Consider the following 19,527-nt stretch of genomic DNA (forward strand, 5'->3'; position numbering starts at 1 on the left):
AATAAACGTATTTATTTATATATATATTTTTTATAACATTACAAAAAGACATGACAAAGGGTAATTGTCTTATTTATTTATTTTGAAATAAACTTTTTTTTATTTATATTTTTATTTATTTATAACATTACAAAAAGACATAGAATATAGAGTAATTGTCTTATTTATATATTTATTTATAGTGTTACAAAAGGACATAGGACAGTTGTCTTAGATATTTATATTGAAATAAAGTTGTTTATGTTTTTATTTATTTATAACATTACAAAAAGACATAGGACATAGGGTAATTGTCTTGTGTATATTTATGTTGAAATAAACTTGTTTATTTATATTTTTCTTTCATTTATAACATTACAAAAAGACGTAGGACATAGAGTAATTGTATTATTTATTTATTTATTTATTTTGAAACAAACTATAATATATATTTATGGTGTTACAAAAGGACATAGGACATTAGTCTTATTTATTTATGTTGAAATAAACTTGCTTATTTATATTTTTTATTTATTTATAGCATTACAAAAAGATATAGGACATAGAGTAATTGTCTTATTTATTTATTTATTTTGAAACACACTTTTATAGTTATTTATTTATAGCGTTACAAAAGGACATAGGACATACAGTCATTTTCTTATTTATTTATTTATTTTGAAACAAACTTTTATTTATTTATTCATTTATTTATTCATGTATAGCGTTACAAAAGGACATAGGACATTTGTCTTATTTATTTATGTTGAAATAAACGTGCTTATTTATATTTTTTCTTCATTTACAACACTACAAAAGACAGGACATAGAGTAATTGTCTTATTTATTTTGAAACAAACATTTATATTTATTTATTTATTTACAGCATTACAATAGGACATATGGTAATTGTCTTATTTATTTATTTTGAAATGTTATATTTTTCCACAATAAAAACGTTATTGTCACAGTTGACGTTGGGCGTGTCTCCCGATGACGCGCTTTACGTCACAGATCAAAACCAAAACATCTGTTGGCACGACAACTGTAGCTAGGCAGGTAGCCACCTAGCAACCACCTAGCAACCTAGCAGCTAGCCACCTAGCAGCTAGCCACCTGGCTACATCACCAGGAACACCTCATTTTATTAAATAGTATAATACACCGTCACTTCAGTCAGGGTGGTGAAACAGCAGCTACGCAGGTATGTGAGTCTCATGTTATTAATTATGTATCTGTGTGAAATAATGTTTAAATAGATGCTCCGACATCAGAGAAGGAGCCAAAGCTAAAGCTAACATTAGCTGTGACTGCAGCTTAAATCCAGTAAATACTCTAAATATAACAACATGTCAGTGTGTTTGTTTCGTCTCTAATGTCCTCAGCGATGCACAATATGAATGAATAACATGTAAACATCAGAACCAGAACCAGGTTAGCAGTGACGTCAGAGTGACAGCTGCCAGACTCAATGATGTTTTTGGGACATTTAAGGTTCAATAACTCAAATATAACATAAATATGCAGAGTTTGTGGCCCGCATCAGACACACGCAGAGGTGTGACAATAACAGGAAATTCGGCCCAACTTTACGGCTCAGATTCGGCCCTGAGGAGGCGGTAGGACGGCGGGTCGGTACCGGTTCTGGGTCGGCCCCATGTCGGTATCCCCTAATGACTGCAAACACCTCCACCGGATCCACACCTCCACCTGCCCGAAACACTCCCATCACCTACAGCTCTTAAATACACCAATATAAATGATAACTCACTCCCCAAACACATCAGAGACTGCACCAACCTGTCCACATTCAAATCACTAATCAAAACTCACCCTTTTAGAACTGCTTTTAATGTGTAATTAATATTGTGTGTTTTTATATTTTAATATTTTTATGATGTCCTTGTTTTTATGATCATTTTATCTGTGTAAAGTGTCTGAGTATCCAGAAAAGCGCTATATAAATAAAATGTATTATTATTATTATTAATAATAAATAAAAATATTATAATATAATAAAAAAAAAATTGTTTGAAATAAATAAGAAGGCTACTCAGAAATACTGTTAATGGTCTCAACTCAACTTTATTTATGTAGCACAGTTCATACAAACATGCAGCCCAAAGTGCTTCATAGAAAACAAAATATATAATAAACAACAATAGATATAATTCTGCAAGATTAAAAATTACAACAATAAAATGTTAAAAGTCAATCAAATATAATAATATAATAAATTTGTTTGAAATAAATAGCAAGGCTACTCAGAAATACTGTTAATGGTCTCAACTCAATTTTTTTATATAGATAGATGGATAGATAGATAGATAGATAGATAGATAGATAGATAGATAGATAGTAACTTTATTGATCCCGAGGGAAATTCAAGTTTCCAGCATCACAGTTCCATAGTGCAAAACATGTTAGTAAAAAGGCAGTAAAAAAGTTAGTAGTGCAAAGTACAAAGTAAAAAAAAATATACCAGATATAAAAATACAAGGAGATGAAGAAAAATGTTAAAACTGAATATAGCATATATATATATATATATATATATATAGCACAGTTCATACAAACATGCAGCCCAAAGTGCTTCACCAAAAAAATATATATATAATAAACAACAATAAATATAATTCTGCAAGACTAAAAAAAACAATCAATAAATAAATATCCAATAAAATAAAATTAACACTAGAATACCAAAATAATGTAAAAGAATATGATTAAAGCTTAAAAAAACAAATTAAAAGACATCCAGATTAAATTTAATTTCCTTTTTAAAATACATAGAGAGGTTTCTATTCTAATATCCAGTACAGAGGCAGTGAGTAACACAGTTAAGGGGCATAAAATCAGAAGGCACCTAAATGGGACACGTAAGGAGCATTTAAAAGAAAAGCAGTGGAGGACCGTAGTGATCCGGCTGGAACATAAAATGAAAGAAGATCTCTGATGTCGGGAGGAAAAAGGTCATTTAAAGCTTTATAAACAAGTAAAAACACTTTAAAATCAATTCAAGATAAAGGCAGCCAGTCCAGTGTCTAAAGCAGAGGGGTAATGTGATCAGTTTTATTTATTTATTTTTTGTTTATTTATATTTATTTATTTATAACATTACAAAAATACATAGGGTAGTTGTGTTATTTAATTATTTTGAAACAAACTTTTATTTATATTTATTTATTTATAGCATTACAAAAGGACATAGGACACTTGTCTTATTTTTTTTTAATAAACTTGTTTGTTTATATTTTTATTTATTTATAACATTACAAAAAGACATAGGACATAAGGCAGTTATCTTAATTTATTTTGAAACAAACTTGTTTATTTATATTTATTTATTTTTACTACTACTACTAATAATAATAATACCATTAGTTTCACAGATTTGATGCTAAATTTAACAATTTTTTTTACCACTGGAGAATTGATAGAAATGATCGATAATCCTTCCAAAATACCACATTAAACTTGCAGATTTATGTTATATATTTGTTAGATTAGAACATAATTTATGAACAATCACACTCTAGATTTAAAAATTTAAATATTATTTGTTGAACTATGAAGCCTTTTGTAAAAAAAAAAAAAAAATGACATCATGATGATTTAAATGAATTAATCTGAAAACTTTTTACTGACCCCACTTTGAGAATCACGGCTTTAAAGCATTATGTTTTCTGTTTATTATAAACTAAGAGAAGCTGTCAGTTCCTCCATATCAGGTAAAATATTCTGATTTTAAATTATGTTTATCTGCATGACGTCAGATCTCCAGCAGATAATCATCACTTCTCTTCTACTGTTTCCCAGAGAAACAACAATCTATAGACGCCTCACGTATTGAACACCTTCTGGGTCCTGTTTGGATGTTTTCCAGTCAGGATTTCGACCACTAACGTCCCTCTGTTTCTGTCCTCTCGTCTCAGTTTCTGTCCCGGCCCGTCAGATCAGAGCGTCAGGATAGGGAAGCTAAGTGAAGGGGCAGCTGCCGGCGGCGCAGCGAGCCTGGTGGACAAAATGTCAGAGAGCCCGGAGAAAAGTGCCTCGGTGTCGGCTCAGGAGCTGAAGGAACAAGGCAACCGCCTCTTCCTGAGCCGCAAGTACCTGGAGGCTGCTGCCTGCTACAGCAAAGCCATAGTAAGTGCAACTACTCCTGAAGATATCTCTTAAAATTATCCATTAAATCAACTGAAGTCTCCTAAAATGTTTTCCTTTATTTTCTTTTGTTAAAGCTGAGCAAAAAAATATACTTCAAAGCAGCTTTCCCAACATTTTCTAGTTTGTCGTCACTTAAAATGAAGCAATGTCCACGTATCAGCTCAACCAAAGAGTTTATTTACTTTATTTTTCGAGGCCTAATGAGATGAAATGTATCCGGTAATTCCCTTTAGAAACAGTCTGAATCTTCTTGTGATGCCGACATGCTGATGCACACAGCCCCCATTTGTAATCTGAAGACACAGGTATCGTTCCTGCTGTTGTGTGACGCTGCAGGTATTTAAATAAACTCAAAAGAAGAAGAATCCAACATAAAATCCTGGATCATATTCAGTGGTGTGTGAACGACATTATCTGTAAAATTCATTAATCTAAGCTGTTACAGAATCACATTAAAACTTGTATTTGAACTAGGGCTGTCAATCACGATTAAAATCTTGATTAATCGCAAATTAATTGCAAATTTTTTTATCTGTTCTAAATGAACCTTAAAGGGAGATTTGTCATGTATTTAATACTCTTATCAACATGGGATTGGACAAATATGCTGCTTTATGCAAACGTATGTATATATTTATTATTGTAAATCAATTAACAACACAAATCAATGACAGATATTGATCCAGAAACCCTCACAGGTACTGCATTTAGCATAAAACAATATGCTCCAATCATAACATGGCAAACTGCAGCCCAACAGGCAACAACAGCTGTCAGTGTGTCAGTGTGCTGACTTGACTATGACTTGCCCCAAACTGCATGTGATTATCGTAAAGTGGGCATGTCTGTAAAGGGGAGACTCGTGGGTACCCATAGAACCCATTCACATTCACTGATCTGGAGGTCAAAGGTCACGGGACCCCTTTGAAAATGGACATGACAGTTTTTCCTCGCCAAAATTTAGAGTAACTTTGGACCGTTATTTAACCTCCTTCGCGACAAGCTAGTATGACATGGTTGGTACCAATGGATTCATCAGGTTTTATAGTTTCAGATAATACCAGTATCTTCACTCTTTAAAACTGATCCAGCTACAACCTAAAAATCTCAAGTTGCGTTAAAGAAATTAGTGCATTAAAAAAAAATTGCATTAACTTTGACAGCCCTAAAAGGGAGTCAATGTTGATATAAAATTCAGAGTTACCACCAATCAGTTACTTTAATTCAGTGTTTCGTGCCACAACAGGAGAGCGTCGGTATCTGTGAGAGAGAAACATGTTGGATCGGTGTTTGATCTTTCAGACTCACAGTCCGTCCGTCCCGGCGTACTACACCAACAGAGCGCTGTGCTATGTGAAGCTGCAGCAGTACGACAAAGCTCTGGCGGACTGCCGCCACGCTCTGGAGCTGGACAGCCAGTCAGTCAAAGCTCACTTCTTCATGGGCCAGTGTCACCTGGAGATGGAGAGCTACGACGAAGCCATCGGCAACCTGCAGAAAGGTACAAGCTCATCCTCTACGTTTGGGTTAATTAACAGTAGCTTTAAATCCTCTAAACACACACACACACACACGTTGTTTACGTTTGTCCTCCAGCTTATAACCTGGCGAAGGAGCAGCGTCTGAACTTTGGCGACGACATTCCCAGCGCTCTGCGCATTGCGAAGAAGAAACGTTGGAACAACATGGAGGAGAGGAGGATCAACCAGGAGAGCGAGCTGCACGCCTACCTCACCAAACTCGTCCTCGCCGAGAAAAAAAGGCAGGTTTAATCCACCGACGAAGAACAGTCGTCACTCTGAAAAACATTATATGTTGATGTTCCTGTAAAGTGAAGTGTGTTTAATCTACAGAGAGCTGGAGGGCTGCCGACAGAAACAAGACGACGACAGCAGAATTCAACACAATCAAAACGACATCCACACGAAACACGTAGGTTCTTCTATTCTGACGACCTTTGTCCATTAAAAACACAGAGCTTTGTTGACTTTTAAAACTTGATTTACCTATAATTGATAGTTGTAGAGATGAGAAACGTGGAGAGAAAAGAAATCAAATCAAATCAAATCAAATCAATTTATTTTTGTATAGCGTCAAATCACAACAGAAGTTATCTCAAGACGCTTTATATATAGAGCAGGTCTATGAACGTACACCATAGTTTTGAGACCCAACAGGATCCACCAAGCGCACTGTGGCCAGGAAAAACTCCCCGATTACTGGGAAGAAACCTGGAGCAGAACCGGGCGCAGGGCGGGCGGCCATCTGCCGAGACCGGCTGGGGGGATAGATAGATAGAGTGAGAGAGAGAGAGAGATAGAGAGAGAGAGATATAGAAGCAGCCACAATAGCAGTCTAGCAGCTGTAATAACTAATACAAGTAGGAAGTAGAAAGAAACGCTCTAAAACTGTCTTTAATTCGATGTTTGTGTGTTTGTTCAGGACAAGTATCTGTCCGACATGGAGGAGCTGTTCTGTCAAGTGGACGAGAAAAGGAAGGTCAGTGATGACGAAACGTAACGTTCCTCGCTGACAGAAACATCCACCTGTTGTTAATGTTGCTGATATTACAGACGTGACGTCGTCCTCAGATTGTGTCTGTTGTTTGACAGAAGCGAGAGATCCCAGACTTCCTGTGTGGAAAGATCAGCTTTGAGTTGATGAGAGAGCCGTGCATCACCCCGAGTGGAGTCACCTACGACAGGAAGGACATCGAGGAGCACCTGCAGGTAAAACTACTAATACTGCACAGTAAACGATACTCTGTTACAAAACTAAAGCTGTCAGGTCAATGTAGGGGAGTAGAAGTAGAAAGTAGCTTTGTTTTTTTTTTACGTTTTTTCAAACCTTTTTTTGGGACATTTTTCTGACTTTTTTTCTTTCTTTTTTTTTCTTTTTTTTTTTTACATTTTTCAGACTTTTTTATTTTTTTATTTTTTTTTTGAAAATTTTCTGACTTTTAAAAAAAAAAAATCGGACAATTTTCTGTATTTTTTTTCTTTATTTCTTTTTTTACATTTTTCAGACTTTTTTTCAGAGTTTATTTTTTTTTTATAATTTTTTTTTTTACATTTTCAGACTTTTTGTATTTATTTTTTTCTGACTTTTTTGACATTTTTTCTGAAAATTTTCGGACTATCGGACAATTTTCGGTCTTTTTCAGACTTTTTTCTGTCTTTATTTCAGACCTTTTTTTGGGACATTTTTCGGACATTTTATTCTTTCTTTTTTTTCTTTTCTTTTTTTTACATTTTTCAGACTTTTTTTCCAGACATTTTTCAGACCTTTCTTCAGACTTTTTTTTTCTTTTTATAAATGTTCTGACTTTTTTGACATTTTTTCGGACAATATTAGGACTTTCTGACAATTTTCTGTGTTTTTTCAGACTTTTTTTGGGACATTTTTTCGGACTTAATTTGTGTTCACAGAAATATATTGTGTAGCTGTTACAGCAGCCTAAAATATATATAGATATATAAATATAACTATATAAGACATGTTTGTTGTTCTCTTGCAGCGAGTCGGCCATTTCGACCCGGTGACGCGCTCTCCTCTGACCCAAGATCAGCTCATCCCAAACCTGGCCATGAAGGAAGTCATTGATGCTTTTATTTTGGAGAATGGATGGGTGGAGGACTACTGACCAACGAGAGGAAGGGAAGTGATTGTGACGGTCTCAGAGGGGTCGTCGATTTATGTTTAGAGTTCAAGAAAAGCTGAAACAACCCAACAAACAAACTTTATTCTTTTAGAACTAGAGACGAAGAAAGAGAGAGATATGAATGTAAAACCCACAAAATCAAAGTCAAATCAAGAAAAAAGCCCAAAAGAAAACTAAAGTTTAAAGACGCGTCACTAAAGGTCGCTGTCTGTTAAACCTGCAGCACGGATGCTCTCAGAAGTACACAGAAGTACTACAGTATACAAGTACTCTGTTACACGTAAAAGTCCTGCATTTAAAATTTAAATTCTCTCAAAACTCATTATTATATTTATTGTATTATTATTATTGATGCATTGATATGATATGCAGCTAATTTTAACTACTTTATATCCTGTTTAATTAATAACAATCCATCACTAAGAACAGTACTCGAGTAAATGTACTTAGTTATTGATTATCTACCTTTTCACTGCAGCTTTACTAATAAATATTCATGAAGTCCAACTGAGAATGAAACAGATCAACATGAAGTCTTGAGACCAAATCCCGCTGAACTTTTAACATATTTTCTTGTTGACGAAGAAGCACTTTAAGTGAAACCCTCAAAGTTTAAGGGCACAATGTTAATTTATTATTAAAAGTACTGAAACACTTCAGACATTTTTAAGACTTGTTTAACCCTTGTGCATCACTAGGGGACATTTTTTTATTTTTTTGGCGAATATGTAAATATTTATTTAATTTTAAAAGTTTAACTGAGCTAAACAAGATACTTCACCTCACTTCACTTGTGTAAGTTGCATACTGGACCCTGATTGGCTCCAAACTAGTAGTGATGTCAAAAAATCCTGCAGGTACGTCCACCTGTTAAACTGAGATTTAAAGGCCCGGACACATCAGCCTGACATCAGAGAACTAGCGGCGATGAAGGCCGACTGTTGCGTCGCCTCAAGTTGCTTTTGTCTTGGCCGACAAGTTGCACTTGAACACACCGCAAATACATAAACCAACATATACACATAACACATAATAACAACATTATTCTGCACAGAGAAGGAACAAGAAACAAAACAAACTTTAAAATAAGAAGCCTATAAATCAATTAAGTAAAAGTTATACATCAATTAGATTTCATTTTCCATTTACAAACTGTGAAATTTCAGCCTGAAATGAAAAGAAAAACAAGTGATATTTTTATTTTATTGTCTGAGAAACGACAGAAAAGTGAACTCTGATGGTTTGACAGCCCCTCTGTGTTCCCGTCTCGTGTTGGTTCCAGTTTGCTCCCGTTTACTGGGACCAGTTGAGATGAGATGTTCGAGTACAAATCTGAGGATTCGTCGTTTCATTTTGATCCTCCTGTATCTCTGTGATCAGTATTGATTATCAGTTAATGTCGTGATCCATGCTGCAGATCAGAGAATGAACAAACTGCTGACTACAATCAGATTACTCACTTTAAGTAATCAGATTATATTTATGAAAACTGCGCTGCTGGTGCTGCTCTATGGAGGACGGAACTTGCCAAAATAAAAAAAAAATAATATATAAATAAATGACTCGATAAATAAATAAATAAATACATATGTCATTAAATGTAGTAAAAATATTAAAAATAAATGTAGCCATTATTTAATTGATAAAATTTGACATAAATTGATATATTATATTAATTCCATTATCTATTACTCTAATTTTCCCTTTTATTTATTATTTTTATTAATTTTTTAATTAATTAATACATTTTTGCATTTATTTTTAAATGTATGTATTTATTAATGTATTTATGCATTTATTTATGTTTTCTTTCTTATTTGCATAATGATGCAGAAACGTATCAAGAAAACAGAAATAAATGAGTTTGGGGACATAAATAAGGGATGAAATGCAAAGGGAAAATCATGCAGAAATAAATGCATAAATACATAAAAATACATACATTTAAAAGCAAATATAAAATAAATGTAAAATGTAAAAAATTAATACAAATAAATACTGTACATAAATAAAAGGGAAAATTAAACAAAATTGTAAATAAATAAGGGATTAATACAAAGATGAGTAAATAAAGTAGCAAATTAAAACATAAATATGAATTTGTCACATTTTATCAATTTATTTATTTTTAATATATTTTATGTTACATTTAATGACATATTTATTAATTTATTTATCGAGTCATTTATTTATTCATTAATTTATTTTTTATTTTGGCAGTTTCTGTCCTCCATACTGCTCATCATTTAGAGTGTAAATGAGGAAACATGTTGCGTTTGCTGGCAAACTAAAAATGGGGGAAATTGTAGCGTTACAGCTGAGAGAGAACGAGAGTCTGGGTTGTTGAGAGGAACTCATCCTGACGTGGAAAGGTTGATGTTGTAAATATTAATCAGTAAATTAAGATGTTGCTTATTGTGTTTTCAGATGATTTTCTCTTGTTTTATGAGTGGACTCTGGTGCAGCTTCTTTTTTGCAAAATCTACATTTTGCTCATTTTATTTCATTGTTGATGGTTAAGTGTTTTTTGAATTGTTGGTATTATCAGCAGGTGTGAACATATATCATCTTACATCAGTATGAGACGTTCTCAAACTGGAACATTAAGCCTGATGTGTTACTGGTTAAAGGGGCGGGTCCATTATTTTAGTTTAATTTTGAGGTCTTTATGTCATCCTGTATCTTCGATTTCAAATCCCAACATTCAAATTTTGTATGTTTTTTAGCGTTAAAAGTCTATTTCCCCTTCAAGCCCTTCTAAAACCTTTTACCCGACATGGTGACCTGACGTAGGTTTCTGCATGATGACGCTGCTACATGTACAGTATATATATACATCCTTATAGTCAGTGTATTAATACAGTCCCTTAGATGGCGGTCGGCGTGCTCCCAGTTTGGAGAAGCAGACAGGAGTACCGGCAGGAAGCTAAGCGATGTACTGCTGTGTGGACGCCACGTTAGTTCAGATCAGAAAGTCACACAATAACACAAACTAACTCACCGATGGATGCAGCGGTGAGCCAGCAACTCCTGTTCTGAGAGGGAAAAATGACTGTTTTTGTGAATGGAGTCTGGTGGCTTTGGAGAGAGCATAGAAAGGCTTCAGTTGCCCGTCAGAAAGGGCCGTCTGACAGCCGCTTCACCTCACCGTCAGACAGCTCTTTTTGATGGTTTCTGAAGCCGTTATATATCGCTCTCTTAAAAGCCACCAGACTCCATTCATAAAAGCATTATTTTACCTCTCAGAACACGGAGTATACGTACAACCCCACTTCAAAACATCAGAACTAACCCTTTCAGTTATTTCCAAACCTAGCACAGCCAACGTTGACTCAGCTAGTGCTAGCGTTCACATTATTCAGAACCTACGTCACTGCTTTTTGCTAACGGCTGAGTGGACGTTTCCATTTGAAAAAAAAACAACGGATAAGACGCAGATGGACCCGCCCTATATAATGTGTTTTAATTTGTTTGAGACAGAATTATCTATTTAAAAGTTTCTTTCTGGTGAAATGTGACAAATACAATCCAGCTTTGACTCAATCAAGTTAAAGTCCGATTTTTCTAAATGACGACTGAAGGGAGCAGATTTACTTCAACCTTTATTACGTTTCTTCTAGTTTTCAGTCGCAGTGAGACGTCTTACCGTACAGGAAATCTTTGAATGATCAACCTGCTGCACAAAAGGTGTTTGGAAATGTCGTGATAAAATAAATGTTCCGTGTTTTCTACATCTGAGTTTCAGTCTGGTCTCCGTCACTGATTGAAGACGGTTTAGAAAAGTGTTATTATTATTAGTAATAATAAGAACTGATGACATCCAGCCTCAGCTGGACTCTGTGTTTATATCATAATAATAATAATAATAATAATAATATAACAGCTACTTTTGGAAAATAGAAACATGATGTTGTTGCAGTGAAATCTCAAATCTTTTATCTGTTGAAAGAACCACAGAAATGATCAGCAAACATTTTAATAGCAGACTGTTGGACCAAATGTTTTGTGCTTTATTACTTCAAGAAAGTCCAGGTGACTGATAAAAATGATATGACATGATACTTGTGTATTTCCGTCCTGACAGGAATGTAACTTGACATTTTATGGAGGACGGAACCTGCCAAAATCAAAAAATAAATTAATAATTAAATAAATGACTTGATAAATGTCGCAAAAATAATATTAAAAATAACCGCAGCCATCAATTATTTTTTAAAATGTGACAAATTGATATTACTGTTTTATTTTGCTTATTCATTTTATTTATTTACTCGTTTAATTTTCCATTTTATTTATGTATTTATTTTTTATAAATCTTTAAATTTATTTATTTTTGCATTTATTTTACATTTACTTTTAAATGTATTTATTTATTTATTCATTCACAATTTTCCCTTTGCATTCCACCCCGTATTTATTTCCCCAAACTTATTTATTTCTGTAATCTTTTCTTTATACACTTCTGCTTCATTCTGCAAATAAGAAAAAAAGAATTCAAGAAATAAATGCACAAATACATTTAAAAATAAATATAAAATAAATAAAAATAAATTCAAAATAAATACAAATTATGAGAAATAAAATGAAATAATGAGAAGAGTAAATAAATAAGGAAATTATTAAAAAGATTTATAAATAAAGTAAATTAAAACAAAAATCAATTTATGTCACATTTAGCAATTAATGGCAACAATATTTTTAATATTACTTTTGCTACATTTATTTATTGAGTCATTTATATAATTATTGATTTATTTTTTTGATTTTGGCAGGTTCCGTCCTCCATAGTCATTGTGTGTGAGGCTCTAAACACACATTTTTATTGTTATATCATTAGAAAACATGTTTAAAATGAAGAACAACAAAAGAAGATTCAGTTGGAATGTAACTGTGGTGCTTCAGACTATAAATACGGTGTTTCTGTATGTGAGTGTTTCTCCTCCCGTCAGTCTGCAGCGGGAGATAAACTATGATTATATATATATATATCTATATATATATAATGACTTCCTTTAAGTAGAAGTAGAGCTGGAGACGAAGCTCAGCCGAGGAAGGTGGAGATGAAGACGCTGGTGTCCAGGTTGAGGGTGGCGTGCCACCAGCGGTCGGGGAAATACAGCACCTGATGGAGGAACAACAACAACGACACTTCAGTGAACCCTGACGGACAGACAGACGGACACACGTGAGTCTTAACGACGTGTTTTTGAGTTTATCATGTTGGTGCTTCAGCCAAGAGTCAAATTAATGCTGCAGGCGACAAAATAAGATTTAGTCACGAATTCACAAGGAAGAAATGAGATTTAAAAGTCTTAGTTCAGAAGTTTTACAATGAAAAAAATAATTTTGTTTCTTCTGATGAAATCTGACTTTTCTGTTTGATGCATTTTCAGTCACAGAAAAACAGTAGGATTTTAAAAAAAAAAGTTAACTAAGAATTTATCACAAAATATTGGTGCTGATTCCGAATAGTTTAGAAAATATTTCTATTTCATTTGTTTTCAAATGTCTTGCTGTGATCAGACAGAAACGGGTGAACATGTCAGGCTGTAGGTGAGGATCATTTAGTCACCGCGCCACGGCACCACAGCGTCACAGCGTTCCACCGTGTCACGGCGCCACAGCGACCTGGAACGTTTCTGTGGTTCAACGTCACTAAAGACAGAAATTCATGCTGTCTCCTGTTTTCCGTAGTGATATATTAAATTATTATTATTATTATAATTATATTAGAGCTATTTTTATTAGTTTTCTCACCAGGTAATATCGTTTCACTTTAGTTCTTCTTAAAGGACGGACTAGTTTTTTATTCAGTTTACCAACTCATTTTTACTTCTTATTTTAGTTTACTGTAATAACCCTGATGCACTCTTCCTCCTCTTCTTCTTCTTCTTCCTCTTCATCATCTTCTTCTTCTTCTTCCTCTTCTTATTCTTCTTCCTCTTCTTCATCATATTGTTCCTCTTCTTCTTCCTCTTCCTCCTCTTCTGCTTGTTCCTCTTCCTCTTTTCCTTCTTCCTCTTCTTCATCATACTGTTCCTCTTCCTCTTCTTCTTCTTCCTCCTCTTCCTCTTCTTCTTATTCTTCCTCCTCTTCTTCTTCTTCTTCTTCTTCCTCTTCCTCCTCTTCTTCTTCTTCCTCCTCCTCTTCTTCTTCCTCCTCCATTTCCTCCTCTTCTTCTTCTTCTTCCTCTTTTTCTTCTTCTTCCGTTCCATGTCTGTGTGAGGCGTCTACAGGGAACCTCTGAGCTCCTCTGATGACAGTTGAAGTGATTTTTCTCAGTTCTCACCACTAGAACTCTAAAGGGTGTTTACCTCTCCAGGTCTGATGGTGCACTCCAGCGGAGCCTCGTCCTCCGTCAGCTGGGGGTAGGTCTCCGTCACCCAGGCCAGGGTGGTCCGGTTCGGGTGGAAATGAGGCTCCTTGTCAGGCGGGTAGAGGAACCACCGCTGTGTGATCACAGACGGAGACATTAATCTGTGTTCATGTGTCAACACGATGAAATAAATCAACATGACCTGAATGAAACTGAAGAGAAACTACAGGTGTTATTTTCCACCTTTCTTCCGTAGATGACTTCAGAGTAACCCGGACCGTGCCAGTGGAAGGGGACTCCGGTTCCAGGACCTGAAGACACAAAGAGGACCTGAAGGTTAACAGCTGCAGTTTGTTTCTCTCACGTCATAAATCATTTTCATATTTGATGTATTTACAGTCACAGAAAACAAAACAGTCGCTGTATAAAAACAAAACATTTCATTCTGAGGCAATCGCTTTACATACAGTATAAACATACACAGAAATAAGAAATAAGACGTTTTTTTGCAAAACAGAAACAGGAGAAATAGTCGATTTCTCTCTCTCTCGCTATATATATATATATATATATATATATACAGTATAAATAAGTAAATGTATACAGAAATAATTGAACAAATAAATGTGGAGATGTAAAGAGAAATAGATAAAAGAATAAATAAGTAACTAAAATGTGGAAAAGAATGAAGATATACATATATATATACACACACACAAAAATAAGAGTTATTTATATGCAATAAATAAATATAAATATTCACAATATATAAATAAATATATACAGAAATAAATGAACAAATAAATGTGGAGATATAAAGAGAAATAAATAAAATAATAACTAATAGATTAAATGGAAATAAGGAAAAATAAAGGGATAAAAATAAATAAATAAAATAATATGAAATAAATTATATATATATATATATATATATATGTAAAATGTATTTAATTTTTCTTGTAGGGCACTTTGAGCTGCATTTTATGTATGAAAGGTGCTGTATTAAAAAAAAGTTTTTTATTATTATATATGCAATAAATAAATACATTTATATTTTTAAATATATACAGAAATAAATGAACAAATACTTGTGAAAATAAATTAAAATGACCTCCGGAGACAAGACTGCGTAGATGTATTTTAGATATTAATGTTTGGATGAGATAATGTGACCACAGAGTTTTGTTAATTCTGGTTGTAAGTCTGAGAACAAACCTGCGATGCCGAAGCTGTACGCTCCGCTGGTGTGAGGCAGGACGTACGGCGGAGCCTCGTACAGCTCAAACAAACTCTGCCACTCTGTGAAGTTGTTGTCTCCAAAGAAATACAGCGTGTCTGTAGAAGAGACAAACATGGAGTCTTTTCAACAACAAACCAACGCTGAACGTTTCTACTAACAAGTACTGAGTGAGTCTCACAGCCTGTTTAAGGAAATTAAACTATATGAAACTATCTTTGTGTTTTTAAAGGTGTACGTCTTCAGTAGGAACCAATGGGCTTGAAACCTTTTGTCAAATCACTTCAGCAGTTGTCATAAATATTTCAGACGGATCATCAGATGATTTAAATATCTCCTCCTCTCTGCAGTGTTGGAAGTCGTATTCAGTTCCTCCTCCTGAGGTAGAAAGGAGTTTAAACTCACCGCTGCCGAGGGCGTCTGCAGACTGAGGCCTCAGTAACATGTCCACATACTCCTGCAAAGGGACGTCCACTGGGACAAAGTGATCACAGTGAGTATTAAAACAATACATAAATAAATAAAACTAGACATCCCTGCAGGTTGTGAGTGTTTCATGCAGACTGTCAGTGTTGGACATGCGTACCTTTCTTGTAAGAGTAAGTGTTGGCTGTACTGAGCCGAACTCTCCGGGCGCCATATTCTTCTAGTAAACTGGACTTGGAGCACGAGGACCTGAATCTCTAAAACACAGTCAGTGTTTACAGTCAGGATATACATATATGTGTGTATATATGTATATATATATACATACATATATACATATACTGTATGTGTATGTATGTATATACACAAAATAAGAGTAATTTATATGTAATAAATATATAAATAAATATATATATAAAATATATGAATAACTATATACAGAAATGAATGAACAAATAAATATGAAAATATATGTGGAGATATAAAGAGAAATAAATAAGTAAATAAAATGTGGAAATAGAGAAAAGCAATAGGGAAATGAATAAGGAAAAATAAATGGCTATAACTAAATAAATAAATGGTATTGTATAAAGATTAATAAATTAAAAAATTGTGTATAAATATATATGCACAGAAAAAAATATTTATATGTATAAATTTAAACTTAATTTATATGCAAACAAAAAAAATATATATATATCAAATAAATGTGAAAATAAATGAAAATGCTTCTAATTATTATTTTATATTTTGCTATGATTTATTTATTCTTTTATTTATTTCTCTTTATATTTTCACATTTATTTTCTTATTCTTTTTCAGATTCATTTTTATAGCATTCCTATGACTCCATAAATGTTATAGTCTGATTGTAAATGTATAAAAAATAAATTATTATATTAATTATTATATTAAAATCAGAGTCAGCGGGTGGATTTTTCACTGAATACGAACACTCATTTAAAACATTTACAATACAAATGCAACGATATGACTTCCTGTGAAAGTTTAACACAATAACATGAATTACTGGTTGCAGCCAACATGAATGTTTAAGTGTTTAAAGTACGTACCGTGTTATCAGTCAGACCTCTGAGGATCACCGGCCTGCTGTACGCATATCTGAAGAAATAACAGACAGCAAGCAAGCAAGAGTTTCTTTAGTTGTTTTTGTGACATTCTTTCAAGCAAAAATGTAAAAAAAACAATAAACCCGAGTAAATCCAAACGTCTAATCAGCAGATTAACTGATATTATTAAATTATTAAATTATATATAATTTTATATATATATAGGACCTTGAAAACACAATTGATATCATCAGTCGACATTAAATGGATTTATTTTTAAACATCTTATTTGTCATACGAACCTTTGAATGAACTGCTGATGTGAGAGTGAGGAGCTGTCCAACACATCGATGTTACAGAGACCTTCATCCTGCAATCTGACATCTGACTTTAAAGACCTGAACACACAAACAGACACCAACATTAAAACTAATACTATTTATTTATTTATTTTAAGCTATTTATTCAAACACTGTGGGGATGTTTAAGTGCAGAGAAACACTGGTAATGAGTTCTATACAAAACATCATTTAACTTTTCGTCCATAAATAAAGAAATGTCATTAAATATAGCAAACATTATATAAAATATAAATGTAGCCATTAATTAATTGATGAAATGTTACATAAATTGATATTTGTTTTAATTTGCTTTTTAATGTATCTATTTTTGTATAAATTCCCTTTTTTATTTTATATTTATTTTTAAATATATTGATTTATTCAAGGATTTATTTTTATATTTATTTTTTCTTTTCTTATTTGCATAATGAGGCATAAATGTATAAAGAAAATAATACAGAAATACATATGTTTGGGGAAATAAATAAGGGTTTAAATGCATAAATAAATACATACATTTAAAAGTAAATATAAAATAAATAAAAAATAAATGCAAAATTAAATAAATAATGAAAAAATAAATATATAAAAAGGAATATAAACATAAATAAATAAACAGATAAACAGAACAGTAAATAAATAAATAAGGGAATTAATACAAAGATAAATAAATAAAGTAGCAAATTAAAACAGAAATATTAATTTATGTCACATTTTATCAATTAATTAATGGCTACATTTATTTTTAATATTATTTTTGCTATATTTAATGACATTTTATTTATTTATCGAGTCATCTATTTATTGATAAAAGTTGACAGTGAGATTTAGCTCCAAGTGAGTACAAGTACCTTGAAATTCTGTTTTTTAAATACAGATGTTAAAATGTCTGATTTTTGAATAGAGTTTGGTGTGAGGTTCAGTCAGAGCTGCAGGCATCAGGGCTAAACTAGCTCACATTTACATCAAGTAAAGAAACAGACATCATATTTACTATAACTTCACACATGATATCAGTTTAGTGTTTATTATTGACTCACCAGCCACCGGACGGCTCCTCTGCCTTCAGTCCGATGAAACAGACCAGAACAATCTGTGTCCATGTAGTTAATCTGTTATATTCCATTCAGAGCTCCATCAACAAAAACACACATTTAACAGAACAGCTGGCAGAATGAACCGTCTCCTCTCTTCCGGTCTGAGAGCCAATCAGAATCCACCACATTAATCCCACCGTGTGCTGCGTTCACGTACCGTGGGAACTGTGATCTCTATTGTATAACTTTGTGTACACATTTGAGATACTTGTATTTTTCTACTTCTCCTCCACTACATCTCAGAGGTAAATACTGTACTTTTTTAACTCCCCTACATTTATCTGACAGCTTTAGTTACTTTACAAATTCAGGTTTTTTACACACAAAACATATGAAACTGTACAGCTGATTAATCAATTAATCAATTAATCGATTTAAAAGAAAAATTATTTGATAGCTGAAGTTATTTTTCATGTAAAAACATTTCATGTTTCCAGCTTCACAAATGTGCTTCTTTATTGTATTTATTTATTTAAATTTATTTTTTATTAATTTTGATGTTTAGACTGTTGGTTGTACTTTTATTAGTACTTTTACTTTAGTAAAGGATCTGAATACTTCCTCCATCACTGCTAGCACTTTACAAACAACACAACTGTACTTTGTACTGGATTACACAATATTATATTACTGTATATTTTACATATATATATATATATATGTATATATATATATATATATACATATATATATATATGTATTTATATATATATATATATAAAGTACAATATTTCTCTCTGAAATGTAATAATATTTATTATTTTATTGTATTTATCTATATATGTATACATATGTATACATATGTGTATATATATATATATATATACACATATGTATACATATAATTTGAACAAATTATAAACCTTTTATACTATTATACTAGTACTTACTTATACTAGTAGCTGTCATAAATGTAGGGCAGTAGTATATACAATAGTACAATATTTCTCTCTGAAATGTAGTAGTATTTATTATTTTTATTGTATATATATATATATATATATATATATATAATGTAGTGCAGTAGTATATAAAGTACAATATTTCTCTCTGAATTGTAGTAGTAGAAGTAAAAAAAAATGGAAATACTCGAGTACAGTACAAGTATCTAAATATTGTGCAGTACTTGAGTAAATGTTTAATTATGTCACATTTTCAATGCAGGACTTTAACAGAGTATTTGTACACATTCGCTGTGTCGTATTAGTACGCTTCACAGAAGGAGAAAATCAA

The 19,527-nt window shown here is 32.7% G+C and overlaps 2 protein-coding genes across 3 annotated transcripts; one reads left to right on the top strand and one right to left on the bottom strand.

Moving 5' to 3' along the window:
* Nucleotides 1-988: 988 nt before the first annotated feature.
* Nucleotides 989-9,288, top strand: LOC141781349 (E3 ubiquitin-protein ligase CHIP-like). Of its 2 annotated transcripts, XM_074657042.1 has the most exons (8): nt 989-1,183; nt 3,915-4,125; nt 5,449-5,647; nt 5,743-5,912; nt 6,004-6,078; nt 6,589-6,645; nt 6,759-6,875; nt 7,664-9,288. In XM_074657042.1, the coding sequence occupies exons 2-8, from the start codon at nt 4,006-4,008 to the stop codon at nt 7,787-7,789; spliced, it is 864 nt and encodes a 287-aa protein (XP_074513143.1). In that variant the 5' UTR covers nt 989-1,183; nt 3,915-4,005; the 3' UTR covers nt 7,790-9,288. The 2 variants fall into 2 exon arrangements, with proteins under 2 accessions (XP_074513143.1, XP_074513144.1); XM_074657043.1 differs by lacking the exon at nt 989-1,183 and having other exon boundaries at nt 4,000-4,125; nt 5,393-5,647.
* A 2,479-nt stretch (nt 9,289-11,767) lies between these two features.
* On the bottom strand, nt 11,768-18,407 carry jmjd8 (jumonji domain containing 8). The gene is made up of 9 exons (XM_074657045.1): nt 18,238-18,407; nt 17,159-17,254; nt 16,860-16,908; nt 15,947-16,043; nt 15,766-15,834; nt 15,339-15,458; nt 14,367-14,434; nt 14,122-14,256; nt 11,768-12,929 (listed from the first exon to the last, which is right to left on the bottom strand). Exons 1-9 carry the CDS (start codon nt 18,321-18,323, stop codon nt 12,849-12,851), a joined length of 801 nt encoding a protein of 266 aa, XP_074513146.1. The 5' UTR covers nt 18,324-18,407; the 3' UTR covers nt 11,768-12,848.
* Nucleotides 18,408-19,527: the final 1,120 nt, after the last annotated feature.

The sequence above is a fragment of the Sebastes fasciatus genome, chromosome 13 (genome assembly GCF_043250625.1).
Source record: "Sebastes fasciatus isolate fSebFas1 chromosome 13, fSebFas1.pri, whole genome shotgun sequence".
Lineage (NCBI taxonomy): Eukaryota > Metazoa > Chordata > Actinopteri > Perciformes > Sebastidae > Sebastes > Sebastes fasciatus.

Bases quoted from the DNA above. Each gene is read 5' to 3' on its own strand.
- LOC141781349 (XM_074657042.1), top strand. From the start codon at position 4,006: ATGTCAGAGAGCCCGGAGAAAAGTGCCTCGGTGTCGGCTCAGGAGCTG. The intron at 6,079-6,588 runs GTAGGTTCTTCT...GTGTTTGTTCAG, and splicing joins ACGACATCCACACGAAACAC to GACAAGTATCTGTCCGACAT. The intron at 6,646-6,758 runs GTCAGTGATGAC...GTTGTTTGACAG, and splicing joins AAGTGGACGAGAAAAGGAAG to AAGCGAGAGATCCCAGACTT.
- jmjd8 (XM_074657045.1), bottom strand. From the start codon at position 18,323: ATGGAATATAACAGATTAACTACATGGACACAGATTGTTCTGGTCTGT. The intron at 15,835-15,946 runs GTACGCATGTCC...ACTTTGTCCCAG, and splicing joins CACTTACTCTTACAAGAAAG to TGGACGTCCCTTTGCAGGAG. The intron at 12,930-14,121 runs GTAAACACCCTT...TTCCTCCATCAG, and splicing joins GCACCATCAGACCTGGAGAG to GTGCTGTATTTCCCCGACCG.